Source organism: Scomber scombrus, chromosome 20 (genome assembly GCF_963691925.1).
Source record: "Scomber scombrus chromosome 20, fScoSco1.1, whole genome shotgun sequence".
Lineage (NCBI taxonomy): Eukaryota > Metazoa > Chordata > Actinopteri > Scombriformes > Scombridae > Scomber > Scomber scombrus.
Window position 1 is genome coordinate 10,993,343 of NC_084989.1, and position 19,724 is coordinate 11,013,066.

Genomic DNA, 19,724 nt, shown 5'->3' on the forward strand with positions numbered 1-19,724 from the left:
CTAGTCTCCAAAAGATTATTTTTTCTTCATATAGCAACATCACCACCACTACAAATGAACCACAATCATTAAAGTGGAAAGTAATAAATGTAGACAGTACCTCAGAATGTTTTCAGCAGAAGGAATCAAACCAAAGGAACTATCTCTACAGGTCGGACGCAGAATTAGGCAGAGACACACGATTATGAAATATAACTAACGGGTGAAACGTGCTTGGGAGCTCAGTTGTCACAATCATTAACATCTAGTCAAAACATGTGGACCAAGGTGTTCTAGAGAGTCCTGAGCAAAAAGACTAGAGAACCAACAGAATTGCAATAGACAAAGAGTTCAATCTGAGTGACCTCAGTTTGGCTGAAAGGAATTTTTGCAGGACATCTTTCAGCAGGTGCTCTCAGGTAGCAAACATGCATAAAAACTTGCAAAGAGGCAGAAGCACTTTGATGGTTATGCAATGTTGACTTTATTTTTTAAGCTGACGTTCTAGCAGAAGCGTGCCTTCTTTGATGCATACTGTAAAGACTAAACCCAATCACCTCATCTAAAGCTTCCGGGGGACCTAGATGTGCAAACCAGTTCATGCAAAAAATGACATTTACAAGATATATAATCTTACAGATTTCTACGCCGCATAACCGTCAAAGTACTTCTGCCTCTTTGCAAGTTTTTCATGTTTGTTTGCTGTCTGCAGTTATAACACCTTCCAACAGTTTTTGAGTGCAATAGCTCCATAATACAAGTGCAATGTTTTTTGTCAAGAATGCAAAAGTCATGTACTGCCTGAGCCAAATCCAACCCTGAACCCAATCTGTTCCTCAAACAGCCACTGATAGTCCAAGGTTGTGCGAGCAGGCAGCAATAAAACTGAAATGTGCCAAGTTAAAACTGGAAAATCCAATAAGAGTAAAAAAGCTAAACTTTAATCACTGATTGGTGCCCTTAACTGGAGTTAGACTATTTTAGTAGATGTGTTCAATGTTCTGAATAAATGTTTTAGGTTATCTAAATGTGGTATTGTGTATTGCTTAGACAACACATCTAAATGTAATCATTCTTGCATGTTGTCTGTAGCCCTCACATTGAGATGATTTCTAAATTAACTGTGGCAAAAGCAGTGTAACATTTTGTAAACTTAATCATACCGTTGTGCCAGTAACTCATATGTCTGACACATATTCTCTAACAAAACTAATACGGGAAAAGCAACTGCATGCCATGAATGTTCAGAGCTGCTTATTTGTTAATGAAGCCTTCCTGTACCATACATTCATCCAGAGTTTGTTCTTCTATGAAAGAGGTCAATCCATAAGATCAAGACCAGACTCTAAGTCAGTGTTTGTAGTTTTACTTAGGGCATTTGGTGTGAAGGATACACACACTAAAAGGCTACCACCACCCAGAGAAGGAGGGGGGCACTGTCTGGCTATGAGAAACGGAAAGACATTTCGAGAGGGAGGGAGGTAGGGAGGGAGACAGAAAGACTGAGATAAGTTCAGCACCGCGGACAGCGAACCAGAGCGCTGGAGAAGAGAAATCGGTTCAGTGGATTTGAGCTGCGCACTGTCATGGCTCCGTGAACTCCTGGAGCCTATACTGTACAATACATTTGCTCTCGTGCTGTGCAGGTGGAGATACGTTTGTTGTTGTTTTGTTTGTGTGTGTGTGTGTGTGTGTGTGTGTGTGTGTGTGTGTGTGTGTGTGTGTGTGTGTGTGTGTGTGTGTGTGTGTTTATGTTTTTTTTTAAGCTTGGAATCGCAAAACAAGGAAGCGAGATAGCTGCAGAGAGAAGTGCGTTGCGCTTGCATGGCCAGGCCAGCCTGACTGTCGGCGTGATCCTTATCATTTCTTTGCTGGAGAGATAGACGTAAAGAGAGCGAGATAAAGAGAGAGAGAGAGAGAGTGAGTGTGAGAGAGAGAGACCTACACACACACAGAGAGAGAGAGAGAGAGAGAGAGAGAGAGAGAGAGACAGACAGAGCGAGGCATACATATAGAGATACAGAGAGAGAGAGAGAGAGAGAGAGAGAGAGAGAGAGAGAGAGAGAGAGAGAGAGAGAGAGAGAGAGAGAGACTGTGAGAGCGAGAGAGAGTCTGTGCAGCCAGGCTCCTCTCCGCCAGTCCTCAACAGCAAAGCCAGTCTGACGGACCGACCGGCGTTACTACCACCCGGCTGTTTTTTTCCCTGAGTGTTTCCTCTCCCTCTCTTCGTCTGCTGCGTCCTCACCGGCCGTGAAGATGCACCGGCACCGTCCTGCCCAGGGATTGACGTTGTTATGGCCGGTCTCTATGTGGATTTTCTGCCATGTCAACTGCGTGCATGGAGCTTTGCCAACAACCCGTAAGTTGTTAAATGTATTTATTTTTCTCTTTTTGAGTGTGACTCCAAGCGCTGATCGGGTGAGACTTGAACATTAATGGAAGGGAGACTGAGACTGTCTCTGCAGCTGAGCAGGTGAGGCAGGAGCTGTACGTTCACCGGCGAGGCTGCAGGTATCCCGACGGTGGTGCCAGCTGGCGCTCTCGGGAGACGCATAGCCAGGTTGCACAGGGGAAAGGGAAGGGAGAGAGAGAGGGGGGAAGTGGGATTTACCTTCTGAGTTTAGACATACACGTGTTAACTCTTCAGGATCTCTGCCCCAGAGATTGTAGAAAAGCGCCAGAGAGGTTCTGCCCTTTGGCTGATTTTGACGATTTCAGTGCTTACAAAAAAGGGATGGATTTTTTGGATTAAGGTTATATAAGAACATTGGATTTGTTTTTCAGCCCATTTACACCGTATTTGCCCAAAAGAAATCCCAATACAGACGCTTTGTTGAATCTCAAAATTTTAAGAAGGGGGTTACGGTCTAATGGACTTTTTTAGAAGCGCCATAGAGTTTTATCAGTGACTCATAGGCATATTAAATATTTCTGATTTTGAGCTCTTTAGTTTTTAATCTATATGCTACAGTGTGAATTTGTAATAGCCTCTCCTCTGTTACCTCCCCTTTTAACGACCCATATATGTACTTTTAAGGCTGGCTCGGATGATGATACATACGTAAAATAGAGAAATTGCATCTCTTGTAGGCCTACCTGACTTGGTGCTGATGTCCTACAATTAAGTCTAAATATATCATACATACATAATATGTACCCCTTTTTCATATTAATAAACCATTTCAGTATTTCGTCAAACATCATTCCTAAATAGGCTACTTGATTCTAACTTTGATTATGATTTTTAAGAGTTTGCACGTGGCGAGGCGTTGGATAATACTCTAATATTCTCGTTTATTGTTGTTTTTATAAGCTTAACTATACTTATTTATTTTCCGTGGTACACATTCCAGCTGTGTGATTGAACGTTTTAATGTGACACTTATTGGTCCTATCCGCCTCAAAAGGACCAGTTACGTTTCGTTTAATATTTTACTGAAACCCATGACTTGGTTTTGTGTCACTCTGATGTTGCTGACATTGTCTGAGCCGGTATTTTGAGGGTTCTGATTCCAGGGATTCTCGGTCCCGGATGAATGTGTTCTGGACGTGCCTCATTAATCATCCCATCCGACAGACAACAACCAAAAGAAGGCACTGCCAGCCGCTTGTGCGCTGTGTGAGCATACAGCATCGTCTCTGTGTTCTACAGAGGAGAAAAGAAAAGAGGGATGGTTTGCTCAGAAGAGCGACCTTACTGCCAATAGTTGTCATAGCAGAAACACTTTACTTATACAACTTCATTGATCACTTTGTGGAAATCCCTTGTCCTCTTGCCCCCTTCCATTGGCAGGTCTGACTGGGTCAAGCTCGGTGTCCCTGGAGCAAGTAGCTAGAGATTCAGTATCATGTTCAACCACTTCAGTTGGATGCTTGAACAAGGATGGTATACAGACTTGTAATCAGTAGGTGATTTGTTAGCAAAATGACCAACCTGCCATCCCCCTTCTACATCCCCTAGTAGCAGAGAGAGTGCAGGGACAGAGGGGTTGTTTAGTTGAATATGTTAGTTTAGTCTGCCTCACTCTTTGATCCTTTATCTGACTGAGGTTTATTCAAGTTGGAATCTATGACCCTGACCATGGATCTGAAATGTCAGCATCTTAACTGTGCTGTGTATTGATAAATCCATGGTAGGCCTACTGTCTGTAGTGCTGAAGTAGTAGACACATTTGTAATTGTGCCTTTTTCTCCCGGTCTTGCCCATCTGTTTTGTCTTGGATCTATGATATTCTTTAAACCAGTGCTTCTCAACCTCGTTGGTGTCATGGACCCCAAATTGATACACATCAGGCTGCAGACCTGTATTTGACAAGATGTAGTCTCAGGGATCCTCATCTGATAGGAATTTAACAGTCTTTACTGTAGACTGACATATTAACAGTGAATTGTGTGAAACCTATGGAAAGAATAGTCATTATCATAAATTATTTAATTGGTTTAGTCCAGAGATAATAGTAATATTAAAATACTCCTCATTTTTCTGGGGACCCCCTGGAATACCCTCAAGGACCCCCAGGGGGTCCCTGGACCCAAGGTTGAGAACCACTGCTCTGAACTATAAACTATAAATACTCAATTCTTTACTGTATTGTAGCCTGTATGCTCTATAGAGTAGTGTTATTGTTGTGATCAAAGTGAAAAGTAGCAATGTGTAGTCACGGACGACTAAGAAGATCATAGAGACACACTGCTGCGTGTAGTATTCCAGTAATATTGCAATGATCATTCAGTAATGTATGCGCTGCTGACAATGCACCCCCAGACCAATCCACTTCAGTAACAAAACATTTTAGGGGAGACATGACCACAGATACAGTTTTTACTCCAGATGTTTGGTGTAATCTGGGAGTGCAGCAGGTAATGCGACTGAGAAAATTAACCTACACTGACTCATCACACTCAGCTGCTACAGTTGCATAATTTAAGGGTAAAATTTATACCATCAAAACTATGGTGTGTTTTGAAAAAGAAGCATCATTAAAATGCTTAATGTCCACATCCATTAAAAGAACAGGTCACAAATATGTATTTATCTTAACAGCAGTTGTATTAAATTTGAACTATAATTGCAGTTTTAATATCAAAGTATTGGCTAGGGCTATAAAATAATTCTGCAGTCCTAATCCTTTTCCTCCCACTGAGCCACCCCCCCCATTAAAAATTAAAACATCACCTTTGGTTTGTTAAGAAATACATTTCAAAATGAATTGACCTGTTGAATATATCCAACTAGAAAGTCTATTTGAATTACTTTGTAACCTAAAAATGTATGCCATGTTAATTGTTTGTTTCTTGTGCTAAATTATAAACATGATAAGTTTATTAAAATGATAGAAATATAACTAATATGTATAGATGTGCATCAGAAATATAAGACATTAACACGACACAAAGGAATAACTACGTGTAGAGAAAGATCAGGACAGTATTTTTAAGAAGGAAGAAAGTGAGAGAGGGGAAGAGAGGGAGAAAGACAGAGGGAGAGTGAGCAAGATAGTCAAACAAATAAAATGTTGAAATGGGCCAGCAGTTTTACCCCTGAGCTTAGATCTGCATGCTGACTTTATCCCTCCGCAGGAACTACATGGGAAACACTTGGAGGAATAGACAATGTCATTGTGACCAATGGTCTGAGGCGTGGACTAAAAAAGATTAACATTCCCATCTTGGTGGGGCAAACACATTCATACACTAAAAGTCAATGGGCTGGTTGACCCACTTCAATTTTAAAAGAAAGCGAGAAGAGTAAAAACAAAGATTTGTCTGTTTGCATTTTGCACCTTTGTATACATGTATGTGTTTGTTGGTTCCATATATGATTGTATGTTGAGCTATAATTAACAGATTTCCTACACGGGCTTGACCTGAAGAGTTTGTCAATTTTATGTTGCATTCCAGCATCACTTAATTGGCTAATACGTTGATATCAGTTGACACATCCATCCTGCTCCAACAAAATTGAATGCACACACATGCATATAAGATTACTCAGAAATACAAACTCCCATTAACACATGTATGTATAACCCTGCAGACGCCCACACAGATGAAGAATAGGGGTTGCGTTTGACCTGGTACCTGAGCTGTATGCTCTAATGAGTTGTCACTGTACAGTATGTAAATGTGTTGTTACTGCAGTGTAACTGAGGTCTCCTACCACCTACTATAATGTCCCAATGATTATGGGACATCATAGTAGGTTCCATTTGCAATTCAAATCAGCACATTTCTTTGATGAAGATGTTTCTGACAGAAATATCATACAAAGTACACTATTATATTTGTGCTAGATATCTGCACATATATGTGCAGATATCTGGCACAAATATTTTCTTATATCAAACTTAAACTCCTGCTCTGCTTTAAGATTGCATTGCCAGTCATTACTCCCTGTGTAAAGGACAGGGTTCACAATTTTAACATTTCCAGCACCAGTTTAGGAAAAGTGAAGGATGTGCCTTTAAGTTAGTGTTAGTGACACTATAGGTGGCTTAATGGGATGCTCCTAGAGTCTGTCTGACATAGAATCAGATTACCCTTTTCTGATCTCATTAAGCATACCAGGCCATTTGACATAGACATCAGTCTGTTTGCACCTCCAGGGCCACAGGACAAGTCAGGGTTTCCTGGTCCTCAGTATAATTCATTTTATACCCTGTCAAACAGAATAAAATACTCTTGTTGCATCCTCTTGCCAACACAAACGTTCTTAGTCAAGTTTGAAGAATTCCCATTATTTCACTGAGCCATGTAGTTCTAGCCTTCTGTATTAAGGTGGCTAATTTTAAGAATTGGCTGGTTGACAAGAGAACAATATGGCATGTCCTCATAGTTCTACCACAGTGCTTTAGTAACACTGATAAATGCAATATTGCTCATTTCTACAGTCAATAAATGACTCATTGTGCATATTAACATAGCAGTCAATGTTGGAAAAATTGAGTTATGTTCTAATTTGATTAAAAACAACACAATAAAGTTGCCATTTCCTTTCTCTAAGGTAAACCTGGTGCCAGTCCAGAGTCTTGTCTGCGTGTGTGTGGAATGTGATGGTTCCCATTAGGAGGTGGTAATAATAGGATTAAGTCTGGAGGAAGCAGAATGGTTTGGCTCAGATTAGATCAGCTCAATACTTGTTTAGCTATGTTTGACCCCTGTGTATCTCCGTACTTGTGCACCTGCCTTGTATTTTGGGTGTGAGTGTGTGTGTCCGCATTGGTAGATTTATCACGCAGCGAGACAAGTGAGTCAGGGTTAGGAAACAAGGTCTAGTTGTTAATTGCACTGCCATTTCTCTCTTCCACCCTGTCTTCCTCTGTCCAAATTGCTCTCTTCCTCCTTTAAAAAAAATCTATTGTTCCTTTGCACTCCCTCCATTGTCAATAAATCTCCTTTCCCTAATTCTACCTTTGTGTCTTTCTTGCTCTTCTGTCCTATATTCTCATTTTAAAAATCTAATTAACAAAAAATGACTCCCTTTCTTTCATTTGTCTCATAGCTAACTACACCCCCCACCGCCCCCCTGCCTGCGCTTTATCCACAGATTCCCCAGTTTTTCATTTCATCCTGTTTTTGTACCTCTTGCCTCCTGCCTTTTTCTTGTCCCTAAGTATCCCTAATTCTTTCAATCCCTATTTGGCTCACCTCAGTGGTTTTATCATCTGGCCATAATCACATTCCTGCCTCCTTGTTTTTTTTTCTCTTTTTTGTCATCCACCTACTTCTTTCACAATCTGTGCCCTCCTCTCTCTACTGATTACAAATATGTCTGATTAGAAAAAGTCTCTTCTAGCTTCTTTTCAAGGAAGTAATGCATGTCTGTTTATGCATGAAAACTCATAAAGCAGCACCTGCACTGTGTGTGTGTACTCCCAATGCCCTTAACAGATGGACATAGATCACAGCCAAACACCCAACTCTTACATTTTTTCCTTCCTAATCAGTACTAATATTTTATTCCACTAAAACTTGAATTCATGACAGTACTTTTGAGACAAAAATACTACTGATCTACTGCATTAATCACTTTATTTTTATAGCAGAAGGAATCAGAACTGCTTCATTTCACAGCAGCCTATGATTAATCCATATGAATTCGACTTGACAAGAATATCTTAAAAACTTGCATTGCAACACATGATAGCATAGTGCACAAATTGAGCGAAAAGTCTTCACTCAGGGTTTTTTTAAATGTTGTATTCAAACATACGCAACTTAATAAATCAGTATAACACTCATATTCACATGTTTGTTCATCAATGTAGTCAGAAATGCACAGTAATGGCCAGGATACCATGACTGTATTCAGCTTTATTCTTGGACTACTGTGTTGGTCTCCTAGAAGAATTGAAATTTCTCTCTGGGAATTGAACGCTACTGTGAGGCTATCTATGTTACAGCATGGTAGCAAGGCCACACTGATCCAAACGTACACTGACAAGTCATGCAGCATAATTCCCTTAACAATGTCAGTAACATAGCACACACACTCCTACATATACAGGGGCACACACCATGCAGCTCACATGGACTACCTCTCTTTTTCACTTGCTCTGTCCTCCGCTGCCCTCCTCAGCACACAACCTGTCCAGATCATTGAATATTACTGAGTTCATACTCATTAATTTAAAAGTGAATAATAGGGACTGTAGTTCGGGTGTGTAAATCTTTAACTCTGCAACTGTACAGTGTGTGTGTATGTGCATGTGTGAGCACAGCACAGGATCTGAAAGTTATTCTAGTGGAATGTGTTCTTATTAGAACCCGTCAGAATCTGTCCACTTCGTTAGACAAGGCTCTGTGAGATGGAGAGTGCGATGGCAGGATAGGAGGAGGAAGAGAGGAGGAGAAGAGAGGGGGCGGCATTTATCAGAAAAGAGAGAAGGATGAGGAGAGACAGCTCGAGGAAAGATGGTCAGGAGGCAAGGATTTTCTCTGACACCTTGTCGTTCAATATTACCATTGTTATTATAATCTGTAGCTACATCAGAGCACAGCCGTTGCATTGAATGGACCAGGCTATTTGGTGATATCTAACTGTTTTACAGCTTGATTGATCATGTAACAGCTTTCATAATTGCTTTTTCAGATGATTTGGAGATGCACTTAGAAACCACTTATTGTACATCGTCACATTCATCAACATAATTTTAACTTTATTTTGAATACATTTTAATTCAGTGAAATCATTTTTGCATTAATAGATAGGAAAAAGCTACAGACCTAAAATTAATCTTGGGGGAGTGCCAGAATTCAGCTGCATCGAGACACAGGAGGTGTTAGAATGTTAAAACAGTGTCAATAAACCAAATCATCAGTGTTAAAACATTGTCAAAAGCAGAACAAATTAAACTGGTATTTCACCGCTGTTAGCAGCAGGGAGGAGATTTAGACACACTGACTTAAGCAGTGTTATACTTCTTGTACTACAGGAGTTGCTAAAACAATGACATTAACCCCGCACTGGTTTCCCACCCATGAATACTGCCAAGCATGTTTAGTGCAGATGGCCAAGCTGCAGCCAGGGCCTGAGTCTAAGTGACTGTCCTGGTGGGTGAGTATTTCTAATCAGGTGCTACTGGTCTTCTTTTTTTATTATGTAAGCCACATTTAAAAATGTGGTAAAATAGCTGATAATGTGCATGTTAGTGTGACTGAAAATCCATCCTAGTATTGGATGCGCTCTATAGCTTGGTGACATTAAGATATTAGGGTTAGTTTTAGTTGTTATTGATAACGTGCTGAAAATGTTGCATCATGTTTTAATTATAATGACTGCTCTGCTACACATTGTATAGTAGTGTAGTAGTGTAGGTGTTTGTAATTACTGTGAAGCACAGCTTGTCATCAGTTTTTGATTTATTTCAAACTCAAACACTATGGTTCATGTTTGGCTGTACAGTATAGCTTTAGTTGCCCTTAAGAAGATTCGCTTGCCATGTAAAGGGAGTGAACTCCTCAGTGGTCTATTCCGGGAGTGCTCAAGTATGTTTTTTGTCATATCTATTGTGCTTTGTGTTTGCTTTAATCCAAGCACATACATCCTCAGTCAAAGTCCTACTGCTAATGATTCCATGGGCCACTATTATAAGAAATAGAAGTTTTTAATACTTATTTTGAACTTTGGGCTAATCTCGCATAACTAAGCTCCCTGACTGGGAGAGCAAGAGTGATCTTTATGCAAATACCTACAGGTTTAAAGGAGACATATCATGCACATTTTATGGTATTCATTTTTATTCTGGGGCTCAACTAGGATATCTTTGTAGTACAAAAAAATGAAACAACTCAATCAACTCATACTAGCTCTTTTATGCAACCCCTCAGTTCAGCCTCTGTCTGAAACAGGCTGTTTTAGCTACTGTCTTTAAGCCCCCCCCCCTTCCGATGAGCCCGCTGTGATCTAATTGGTTAGCTTCCTCTCAGCAGACTTCTGCTATCTGGATCCTACGTAAACAAACAGTTGGAAGATTTAAGATTTCTTGTTCTTTATGCAAAACGTCAACTTCTCAAATACATCCAGACACTATGTTTAACATGGTAATCCAACAGCATAACAGTATATAAATGACAGAAAATTGCAAAAAGCACGTTATGTCCCCATTAAGAAAAATGACTTCTCAAACTTTACAAGTCATAAAAATATGTTAGCGCACTCCCTAAACACACTTAAAAAATATAGTGTCTTTATAAATGTCTCACTGTGAATATGTATGCTGTACATATATCTTGAAAAAAGATAGAATTGTTTGCTTATGCATGTGCCATGAATGTGTTTTACATGTCATAGCATCAAGATATCACAAACGTCAACATGGCAAAAGGCAAGATTTATTTTTTTTGGGAACACCAATGATAGCCTAAATGAGTTTCTAATATATGGCATGAAAAACACTGATTAATCATACATACATAATTTAGTAATAGTGAATATATTACATCGCGAGGACAGTGATTTAATGAAACTATGAGCTTGTTAGCTCATTAACTAATTAGTTACTGCTCATGTAAAAATAATCAGCATACATTACTAAGTCATTAGCTGAATGTTGTAGCCATAAAATGCTGTAAATCGTACATTATGTAGAGTTGCATTGACTTGTCACTGGAGAATTAAACTGTTGCTTATTGCTCTTGTCCCTCTTTGAGTTTAACCTATATTCTGCAACATTAACCCTTTGATCTGCACATGCCTGATGAGTAACATGATGAAGCTGGGGATTACACATAAAAAACCGCAGCACAACATCTGTTCAACTATCTCACTCATGTACACACACACACACACACACACACACACACACACACACACACACACACACACACACACACACACACACACACACACACACACACACACAGTACACGCAGCACACACAGCCATACTCTCTTCATTGATGTCAAGTCTTCCTTGTCTTTCTCTCTCTGTCTTTTTGTCACTTCATATAGGTAGCACTGTCAAAATGTGTATGGGAGAGCAAGTTTGTGTGTTTGTCAGTCCGTGCGTGTACGTACATGTGCATCCACTTCTGTCATAATGGATGTTGGAAATCTAGCCACCAGCTCATGTGGAAGAGTGCTGTGGAAAAGGGCATTGTGCCGCAGCTAAGACAAATGTTGTTATTACTCTCAGCCTTTGCATTCAATTTGTTTTTTAAGCCGCTTGAATACCCCATTTACTGGCCAAGATTAAGTGAATTAATCTTTGGGCTACTTTCATTGAAGAAACACACCTCTTTTTTTTCTCTTTGGACTCAGAGGAAAAGCACAGAGGCACAGTGGGAACATAATGTAGCCAGCCAGTCACTTGGAAAGCATAACCTGTGTGTTTCAGTGTACAAATCTCTCAGTATTGGGAAGCTATGTATGTGCATGACTTAGTCTGTGTTCAGTGTTTGTGGAAATAAAGAGGAGAAAAAATGAAGAGGTGAGGAAATCTAACTAGGAAGGCAAATGGGAGTTGTGTGCCTTCTTTAATGACAACAATACTGCTTCCAATAGACTTGGCTACCTCTGTGTATGTATGTGTGTGTGTGTGTGTGTGTGTGTGTGTGTGTGTGTGTGTGTGTGTGTGTGTGTGTGTGTGTGTGTGTGTGTGTTTGGATCTGTTGGTCTGTGCTGTAAATGGACAAATGTTCATTGTGTTCCCTGGATATGCTTGAATGAACGTGTGTGTAGAAATGAATTTGAGTGTGCATGTGTAGGTGTTTGTGTGTGTGTTTCTTTATGTGTTTGCATGCATTGTGCATGTTCTTGTGGAGTGTGTGGACAGACTCACCCAGGAGGAAACGGTGGTTAAAGTGCAGAGTAATTGGGATGTCAGACAGGTCTGGTCTCTTGCAGAACAACTTCGGATTGAGTGTGTGTGTGCTTGTTTGTTTGTTTGTTTGTTTTATGCATGCATGTTTTTGTGTATATGTAAAATGTCCTGTGAATGTCTGTTCATATGCTCACATGTGTTTTCACTTCTTGTATTGAAAACCAGTTTGTACATAGTCTGTACTGCAAACCACCTAGGCTTTAACACATCCTTGTGTGTAAGTGTGGGCGGCAAAGGTTATATTCAGATGACTATATACCTCAGCATGCATGTTCCAATATGTATGTCTTTGTATAGCAAAAGTTAGTGTTTGTGTAGGTGTTGACATATGGTACAAAAAAAAAGAAAGGTTTTACTTTTGCAATGTAAAGCAAAAGATAGAGTTGAAGCTAGGTGTATTCTGGGCCATTAACTCTGGTTAAAGGTGCTGTAACTGTGTAAACTAAGATTAGTCAGACAGGGGTCACTGCTTCCTCTTTATACCTTTCTCTCTCCTGCTGTCTCTCTGCCTTCTAATATATTTTTACCACTGTTGCTTTCTCTCCCTCTCAGCCCTCTCCCCTTCTTCTTTTGTCTATATCTTCCTTTTCATTTTTTTTCTTTCATGCCACCAACTGTTTTATTCTCACATGTTGCTTCTTATTCTTATGTGCCCCCTCTTTCTCTCCATTTAATGCTATCGCCCTGCATTGCTACCGCATTCATATCTTGGTCATCTGACTTTTCTTAATAATTTTGTCTCTCCCTATCTTACTGTCTACTCTTTGTATAAGTTTCACCTCTCCCTCGAGCAGATTATCAGGCCTAGACAACGCTGACATAACAATGATGCTGGACCCAAAGCATGCATGTGGTGCTGTTTCACATCAGCTTCATGTCAGTTTTGTAGCATAGAGTGGTCAATATGAGACATTGTGGCTAGTTTGTTACAGGGATGTTTAGTGGTAGTGTCAATAATGTGAATTTATAGATGTTAAATATTTATCTGCAAGTTTCTGTAGTGGTGTCAGTGGTCCAGCCAAAATATTTTAGGTTTGTGATCTTGTAATCTGCCATTTGTGTTTTTACATTTTATATACAGTCTATGGTTTTTACCATCCACATCTGAAATACAAATATCAGAATTTCCTATTTTAAATCTGTACATGTTCCATCTTCTTCTTTCACTTTACCATATGTCTGCTCTCTCATCTCTCTGCACCTCCTATCCCACACACTGTACAGTCTGTTAATATACTCAATATACAATTACAATACAGTTCTGGTTAATCCTGACCTTTGTGAAAAGAGGTCAAATCATTAATTAATAAGTGCTGTGTGCATTTATTAACAATGAGCTCAATTTACAGCTGCTGAAAGTGCCACAAAGAAAATATTACATTAAAAATGGAAGCCCAGCAGTAGATTGGGTCAGGTCAATCCTTTAGCTGCTCAGTTGATTAGGAAAATAGATGACTGGTTGCTCTTTTTAATCAGACGCAGATCAAAAAAGGATGTTGGGGCCTTTTGGAAAACAGGGGGAAAAGCAAAGAGAGGAAAGCTTTTTCTACATCGGCTGTTCAAAAGAAGCCTGAGGGATCCTGAGCATAAATATGCCATTAGAATTAAGAAACGGATTACCCTATGGCTAGACATTTTAGTGGATTTCACAATGCTAATGATTCCTTATTGCGCACATTAAACCTTCGGTCGACAGAATACAGAAACTTAACCAAAGGGATACATGGAGTAGATGTTAAAGTTAAACTACACAAACTTACAGTATATATGGGTACCTATTCATGATGTACATGTATATATTTCTGTGTAATTTCATCTCATGCTTTTTTCCCCTCAGTATTTTCACTTTGTTTCACCAGTTACATAATTCTCTGTGTGTTGTGATTAGTTCCCATTGGTTATTGCTACCATACAGGTGAAGCCACAACCATATTGTCTATTTTAAAGCCCAGATTCAGACTTTCAGTCGTTTTTTTAATGATTTAGCATCTACAATATAGGCTTTCTAATATCTCCTCCCTCGCTGTCACACTTCCTTTTATTTGGAATGCCTTCTTGTTTGAAGCAGCTCTGTTGATTAATATGGATTTTAATTAATTCCCCATTAAACTGTTTGTTAATGGATGCCAGCTATTGAAATTCACAGTATGCTTCACATTTACAAATTTTGTAGCCCAAATGGAAATATTTGGGAATTAGTTTTAATATCATTACTTAATAAATGCTCATCCTGTCTGCTGGCATGAGTTGTTCAGAGATGAAGTGATGATGGCCAACATAGAGGGGATTACAGCATGGCTGATCACAGATCAGTTTCAGTTCTCTAATCTGCGTCTGGGACGGCAGATACGCTGACTGAGTATATGGCATAGAGACACACACACACACAAATACTACAGGCAAACAGGAAACATCAAATCTGATTGATAGATTTATCTACTCAGCCAGCACCCTACCATGCTCTCTGTATTTCAGCAGGTTGTGTAATGGAAAGAATATGTAAGCACTGTAACTCCTGCTATGTGCACATCTGAGTATGAATGGGTTAGTGAGTTTGTGTCTATTTGCTTACCGTGTGTGTTTGTCTTTTCCTGTTTTTCTAAGTGCACAATCACACAAATGTGCACACACAGTGCAGCAAAAGTCTTCTTTGCTTTTTACTAAGGAGGCAGAAAAGTATGCTATCGATCGCCTCTGAGAGGAGAGGAGAGGTGAATGCTCTTTGGCATTCTTTGAAGGGCGCAGTGCAAAGTGCTGCCCTAAAAGCTCAGTGTGGGGTCTGATTCTTTGGCTGGATGTGAAGCGAGAGTAGTCAGTGCATCGAGGTGTGTAGTCAAGTCTTTATAGTCCCTGGCGATCAATGACATAGACAGTCTGCTTTGGTGGCAGATGGCAGAATCCAGTACAGCACAAATTCTTTACACTCTGTGTTGTATTGTTATTAGTGTAGAAGAACATGTTCACCTCACAAAAAATAGCTTAGTAAACTCACCAAAGTTAAAAATCTGTCTAACAATTAGTGCGTTGATTCAACACACTAATTGCCTTAATCAAATGAATCAAAACTTTGAGTTTGTTTTTATAGGTGAATACTTCATTAAGTGTAATTTTCAGTCAGTAATCACTCAGATTATATCAGTTTAAAATAAATTTGTCAAATTAGTTATGTCAGGTTGTATTTACGGTTTACCCAAGACAAATGCAAAAATAAGCTAACTACGGGCAGGTGGCAGTTTGCCATCGAATTGAATATGTAAGTCCATATAAATGAGATGAATATCAGTCAGTATCGCCTATCAAATTTACAAAAATGTCTGCTTCGATTGAACCAATCTAACATTAGTTGGACCAGCAAAACACCTCAAATTACATCAGTTCAGCCATAAATGTAATGGACAACTCATTTCAACACTGTGCAGCAGACTGGAAGAGTAGTTGCACATTCAGACCTCCAACAAACTCACTGACACTTTAGCCAGTTTCTCCAATTTGAAAGACAGATATTTTTGCTTTAAAACTTGATGTCTGCCTAATTAAAGTGGGCTTGAGTTAAGTTTTATGAGAATCAGTCATTCATATGGTACAGTTAGATTTCTTGTCTCAAGAAGTACAGTTTAATGTGACAGTTTTCTGTCCAAATCTTTTTTTTAAAAAGAACCCCATAAATGCTTCATCTTACCTCGTTATACTGGAGTATGGTTGGGTTTTTGGTCAAATGGTTACTATTGAGTAAAGAGTCAAACTGAATTATTTTGTTGCACACATTTCTTCACACTGCTCTCAGGCACTGAACAATATTGACCTTTTATAGATTTACAATTGCATTTTAAAAAAAATTCCATGAGCCATTCAAGAAGAATCAGCTTCTACTCATCCAACAGTTTAACCAAACCAAAAGGGTTAAATGGGGGAAGAGTTTATTTGGGTCCTCTGCCCTCCCTTCTCTCATCTCTTGTCATTTGTTGTCTGCCTAATGTGTGTTAGTAACTCAATCACTCTCAGACCTGAACTCTATGTATGCAGACACACACAAACTCATCAGGTTATTTTGATCTCCCAATGAAAGGGGGCATGGGAGAGAGGAAAAGAGGACAAGGGCACTCGAAGTGTTGTGTTTAGTCAGCAGAGTGTGTCAACCTGCTAATGGACAGACAGGCCACAGACTCTGTCTCTGAATCGGATCCAAAACCATTAGCAGCTCACATACTTCAAAGGGTGGTAATGGGTGATCCTGTGAAACCATCCTAATGTCGAGTGGGAGCGCGCGTGTGTGGTTCTGTGCATGAATAAAGAAATGTATTTACCTCTGTGCGTGCTTGTGGTGCATCTGTGCTTGTTGGTATGTGTGGTTAATCCCCTTACTTCCAGAAGAAACCAGTGGCGGCCGGTCAATGTGGGGCGCTGGGGCGCCGCCCCCATCAAATATCTGGCCAAAATCTACTTAAACATATTAAACATAAATGAATTAGAAAATGCAAAATAATTATGAAATAAATAGTAATTTTTTGCAAGATGGTCCTGTTAGCCTCTAAGCACCTGTCATCATTCATTATAAATCGATTCCAAATGGTATTTTATTAATTTCTATATGTACTTCCTGTATGTGGGGCGCCGGACTAAATGAAGTCAATGCAAGCCCTCAAACTTTTGACAAGCATGTGACCTGAGGCTGCTCTCTCATTGGCCTGCGTCACGTTTCCCACGGGGCGCAGCTCACGCCCACTTTTATTGGCAGCGAATTGTTGTTGTTTCATGTTTTTTAATCTACTGTGATTGGACAGTTCCGGCTGTCATTCACGCCCTCCCGTCAGCTGCTGTCACCCAAACTCCTGCTGACGGTAGGTTCAGGAGATGACGTTAAAGTGGAGCCGCGGAAATTAAAGAAGATTATTTTGTAATTTCTCTACAAAAACCTAATTTCACAAGACTTTAACTAGAAGAGAGAAAGAGGATAAAGCAGCAGCAGGTGATGGAGGAGCTGAGAGTTTCTCCTGCTGCTGTTATGATAAACGGAGCTGGCTAGCTGGATGCAGTGTGAGTTATTCCTTTTATTGCTTTATCTGTTTGCTGTTTCAAAGTGTCAGCACCGAAACGTTGTGGACAACGACAGGGGAACGAGACCTAAAACATCTCTCTGAAAAAAATCAAACAGAAAGCTGCAGCCATCGAGACAATAGCATGGAGCTAAGTTGTTTTTAGCAGACTTAGCATTGCTGAGCTCTTTCTGCAGCTGTTTCACCACATCTGGCCACATGTAGACCTCTGCTATGCCAAGCTCCAGAAGAGGAACATAGATTCAGTCAGTGGCTGCATCCAGCAGCTCCAACAGGACATACTGTAAAAGATCAGGTAGTAGCTGCATTGCTGTTATTAATATTGTAAAGTGTTAAAAAATACTTTATAAAAGACATAACTATGAAGTGTAAAAAACTAAAATGCATAAATGCAGGATAAGAAATGATGGAAGTAATTTTGACTATTACAGTTGATTTGGGTACATTTCATTATTAAAATAAGTTAAATAAATGAGGCCTAATCACAGCAGTGTATAGTGCTTAATGCGCCATCTATTGTCATGTTTAGGTATTGCAACAACTAACAGATTACAGTGAAATCAGGACTGAAGACACAATAACTAAAATATAGGTGGTGTCTCTTTTTAAGCATATTACCTTATTGGTAACTCTGCTTTAACTGCTGGTATCTTTAAGTGATGTGAGTGAAATGGGCATTTTATCATATCTGGTTATAATTTTTTATTCCTCTCTCTGTGGGTCAGAGATACCATACTGGGACAAACCAGGGGACATTATAGTGTGTTGTGTTGTTTTTAGATTAGTTTTTCTTTCTTATTTATATTTTTTTGCTGCGGTATGAAGTGGTGCTACGGCTTATTTGACACTAACACTAGGACCACCAACCATCAAACTGCGCCCCCCCAAACATTTTTGTCACCAGCCGCCACTGGAAGAAACCATATGGAATAAATTGCAAATAGAATAACAGTTGTTTTTTGTTTTGTTTTAATCAGCATACTGGGTTGTTTTTCTGTGTCGTTTGTAGATGCTGTGTGTGTATGTAGAGAGTATTTATTAGTATATGAAGTATCATCTATCGATGGATTGTGGTAAATTTACCTGAGATCAATTATTATACCAGAGCTATATCATGTCTGGACCAACAAAACCTGTGACACCTGAGATCAATACGGCCTCCTCTGCTTATTTGAGCTAGATGATAATGATGTTCCAATGATCTTGAGCACTACTGCTTTTGAATATAAGCATTTATACGTAAAGCACATGTTTCTTATCTTGACAAATTTGATGTACTGTAAATGTATATGCATGATCAAGGTGCTAGTTCTTTTGGGTTTGTGCACTTAAAAAATAGTTGAATATAAAGAGTGAAACACTGTTTCACTGTGTTTTGGTGTATAACCTGATCATTGCACGTTGGGTATTTGACAATGACTCATCACATTCGAATTAAATTTGCTGAATTAAAAACAATCACATCTAAATCTGCTAACATCTCTCCTCTGTCCTTTTTCTTCTGTCTTCGTTCATTCTCCCAGCCTCCCACCTTACTTCTGCTGCTGCTCTTGTTTCCTTTTCATCTCTTTGTACTCTACTTGCTTTCATTTAAGCTCTCATCCGGCCGGTTTGACAGTCATGTGAAAGAGCCGAAATCATGTAACCAAACTGTCCGATATTCATTTTTCATCACCAGATGCTCTGCTCTAAAAACATCAACATGTGTTCTAGTTACATTCAGCATTTAAGATTCAGTCTGTCTACTCACACTTATCTGAAGCTTTTATCCAGAATGACTTACAAGTACAACACCGTAATCACAGGAAGATGACATGATAAATGAAGTGACAGGCAATAAAGAAATTGCCACAGAGAGCAAGAGAATATTTTCAAGAGCACTTCCGTTTGCTAGCTACAGCTCTCATAGTGCTCTTCAGCAAGGCACTTAACTTCTATGTCATCCAGTGGATTTGCTCAGTAGCCAGCAGACTGACTGTACTGAGTAATGGTCAAATGTATGGAAGTTACACTTTGAACCACTGTAACTGCTTCTTCAGATTACTGCAAATGTATTCACCTACAAAGGATGGTTGGAGCATTATAGCAGTTGTAATTTCAAGCAACCATTTAATTACACTGCTTTTTTACACATTGGCAGCCTTTCACTGGAATACAATCACAAATTGTATAAGAATATGAGTATACCAGTATTCCTCAACCGTATTTGGTGGATTGGCATTAAATGCATAAGCCACAGAAATGCATGACTGTCCAAATTTCAACCGGTTTATAAATGTCACATGAAGCGTAGTGTTATCATTTAACAGTGTAAGAAATCACATTACCTTCACAGAAATAATATGATGTTGAGCTGTTTTTAATTACAT

General features: G+C 39.4%; 1 protein-coding gene across 1 annotated transcript in view; it reads left to right on the top strand.

The window, feature by feature from the left end:
• cntnap2a (contactin associated protein 2a) overlaps window positions 1-19,724 on the top strand; it is a 333,552-nt gene that overhangs the window by 5,253 nt on the left and 308,575 nt on the right. The window contains exon 3 of the mRNA XM_062441980.1: window positions 2,236-2,338. Within this exon, the coding sequence (XP_062297964.1) occupies window positions 2,236-2,338 (103 nt within the window). The remainder of the gene's footprint in view (window positions 1-2,235; window positions 2,339-19,724) is intronic.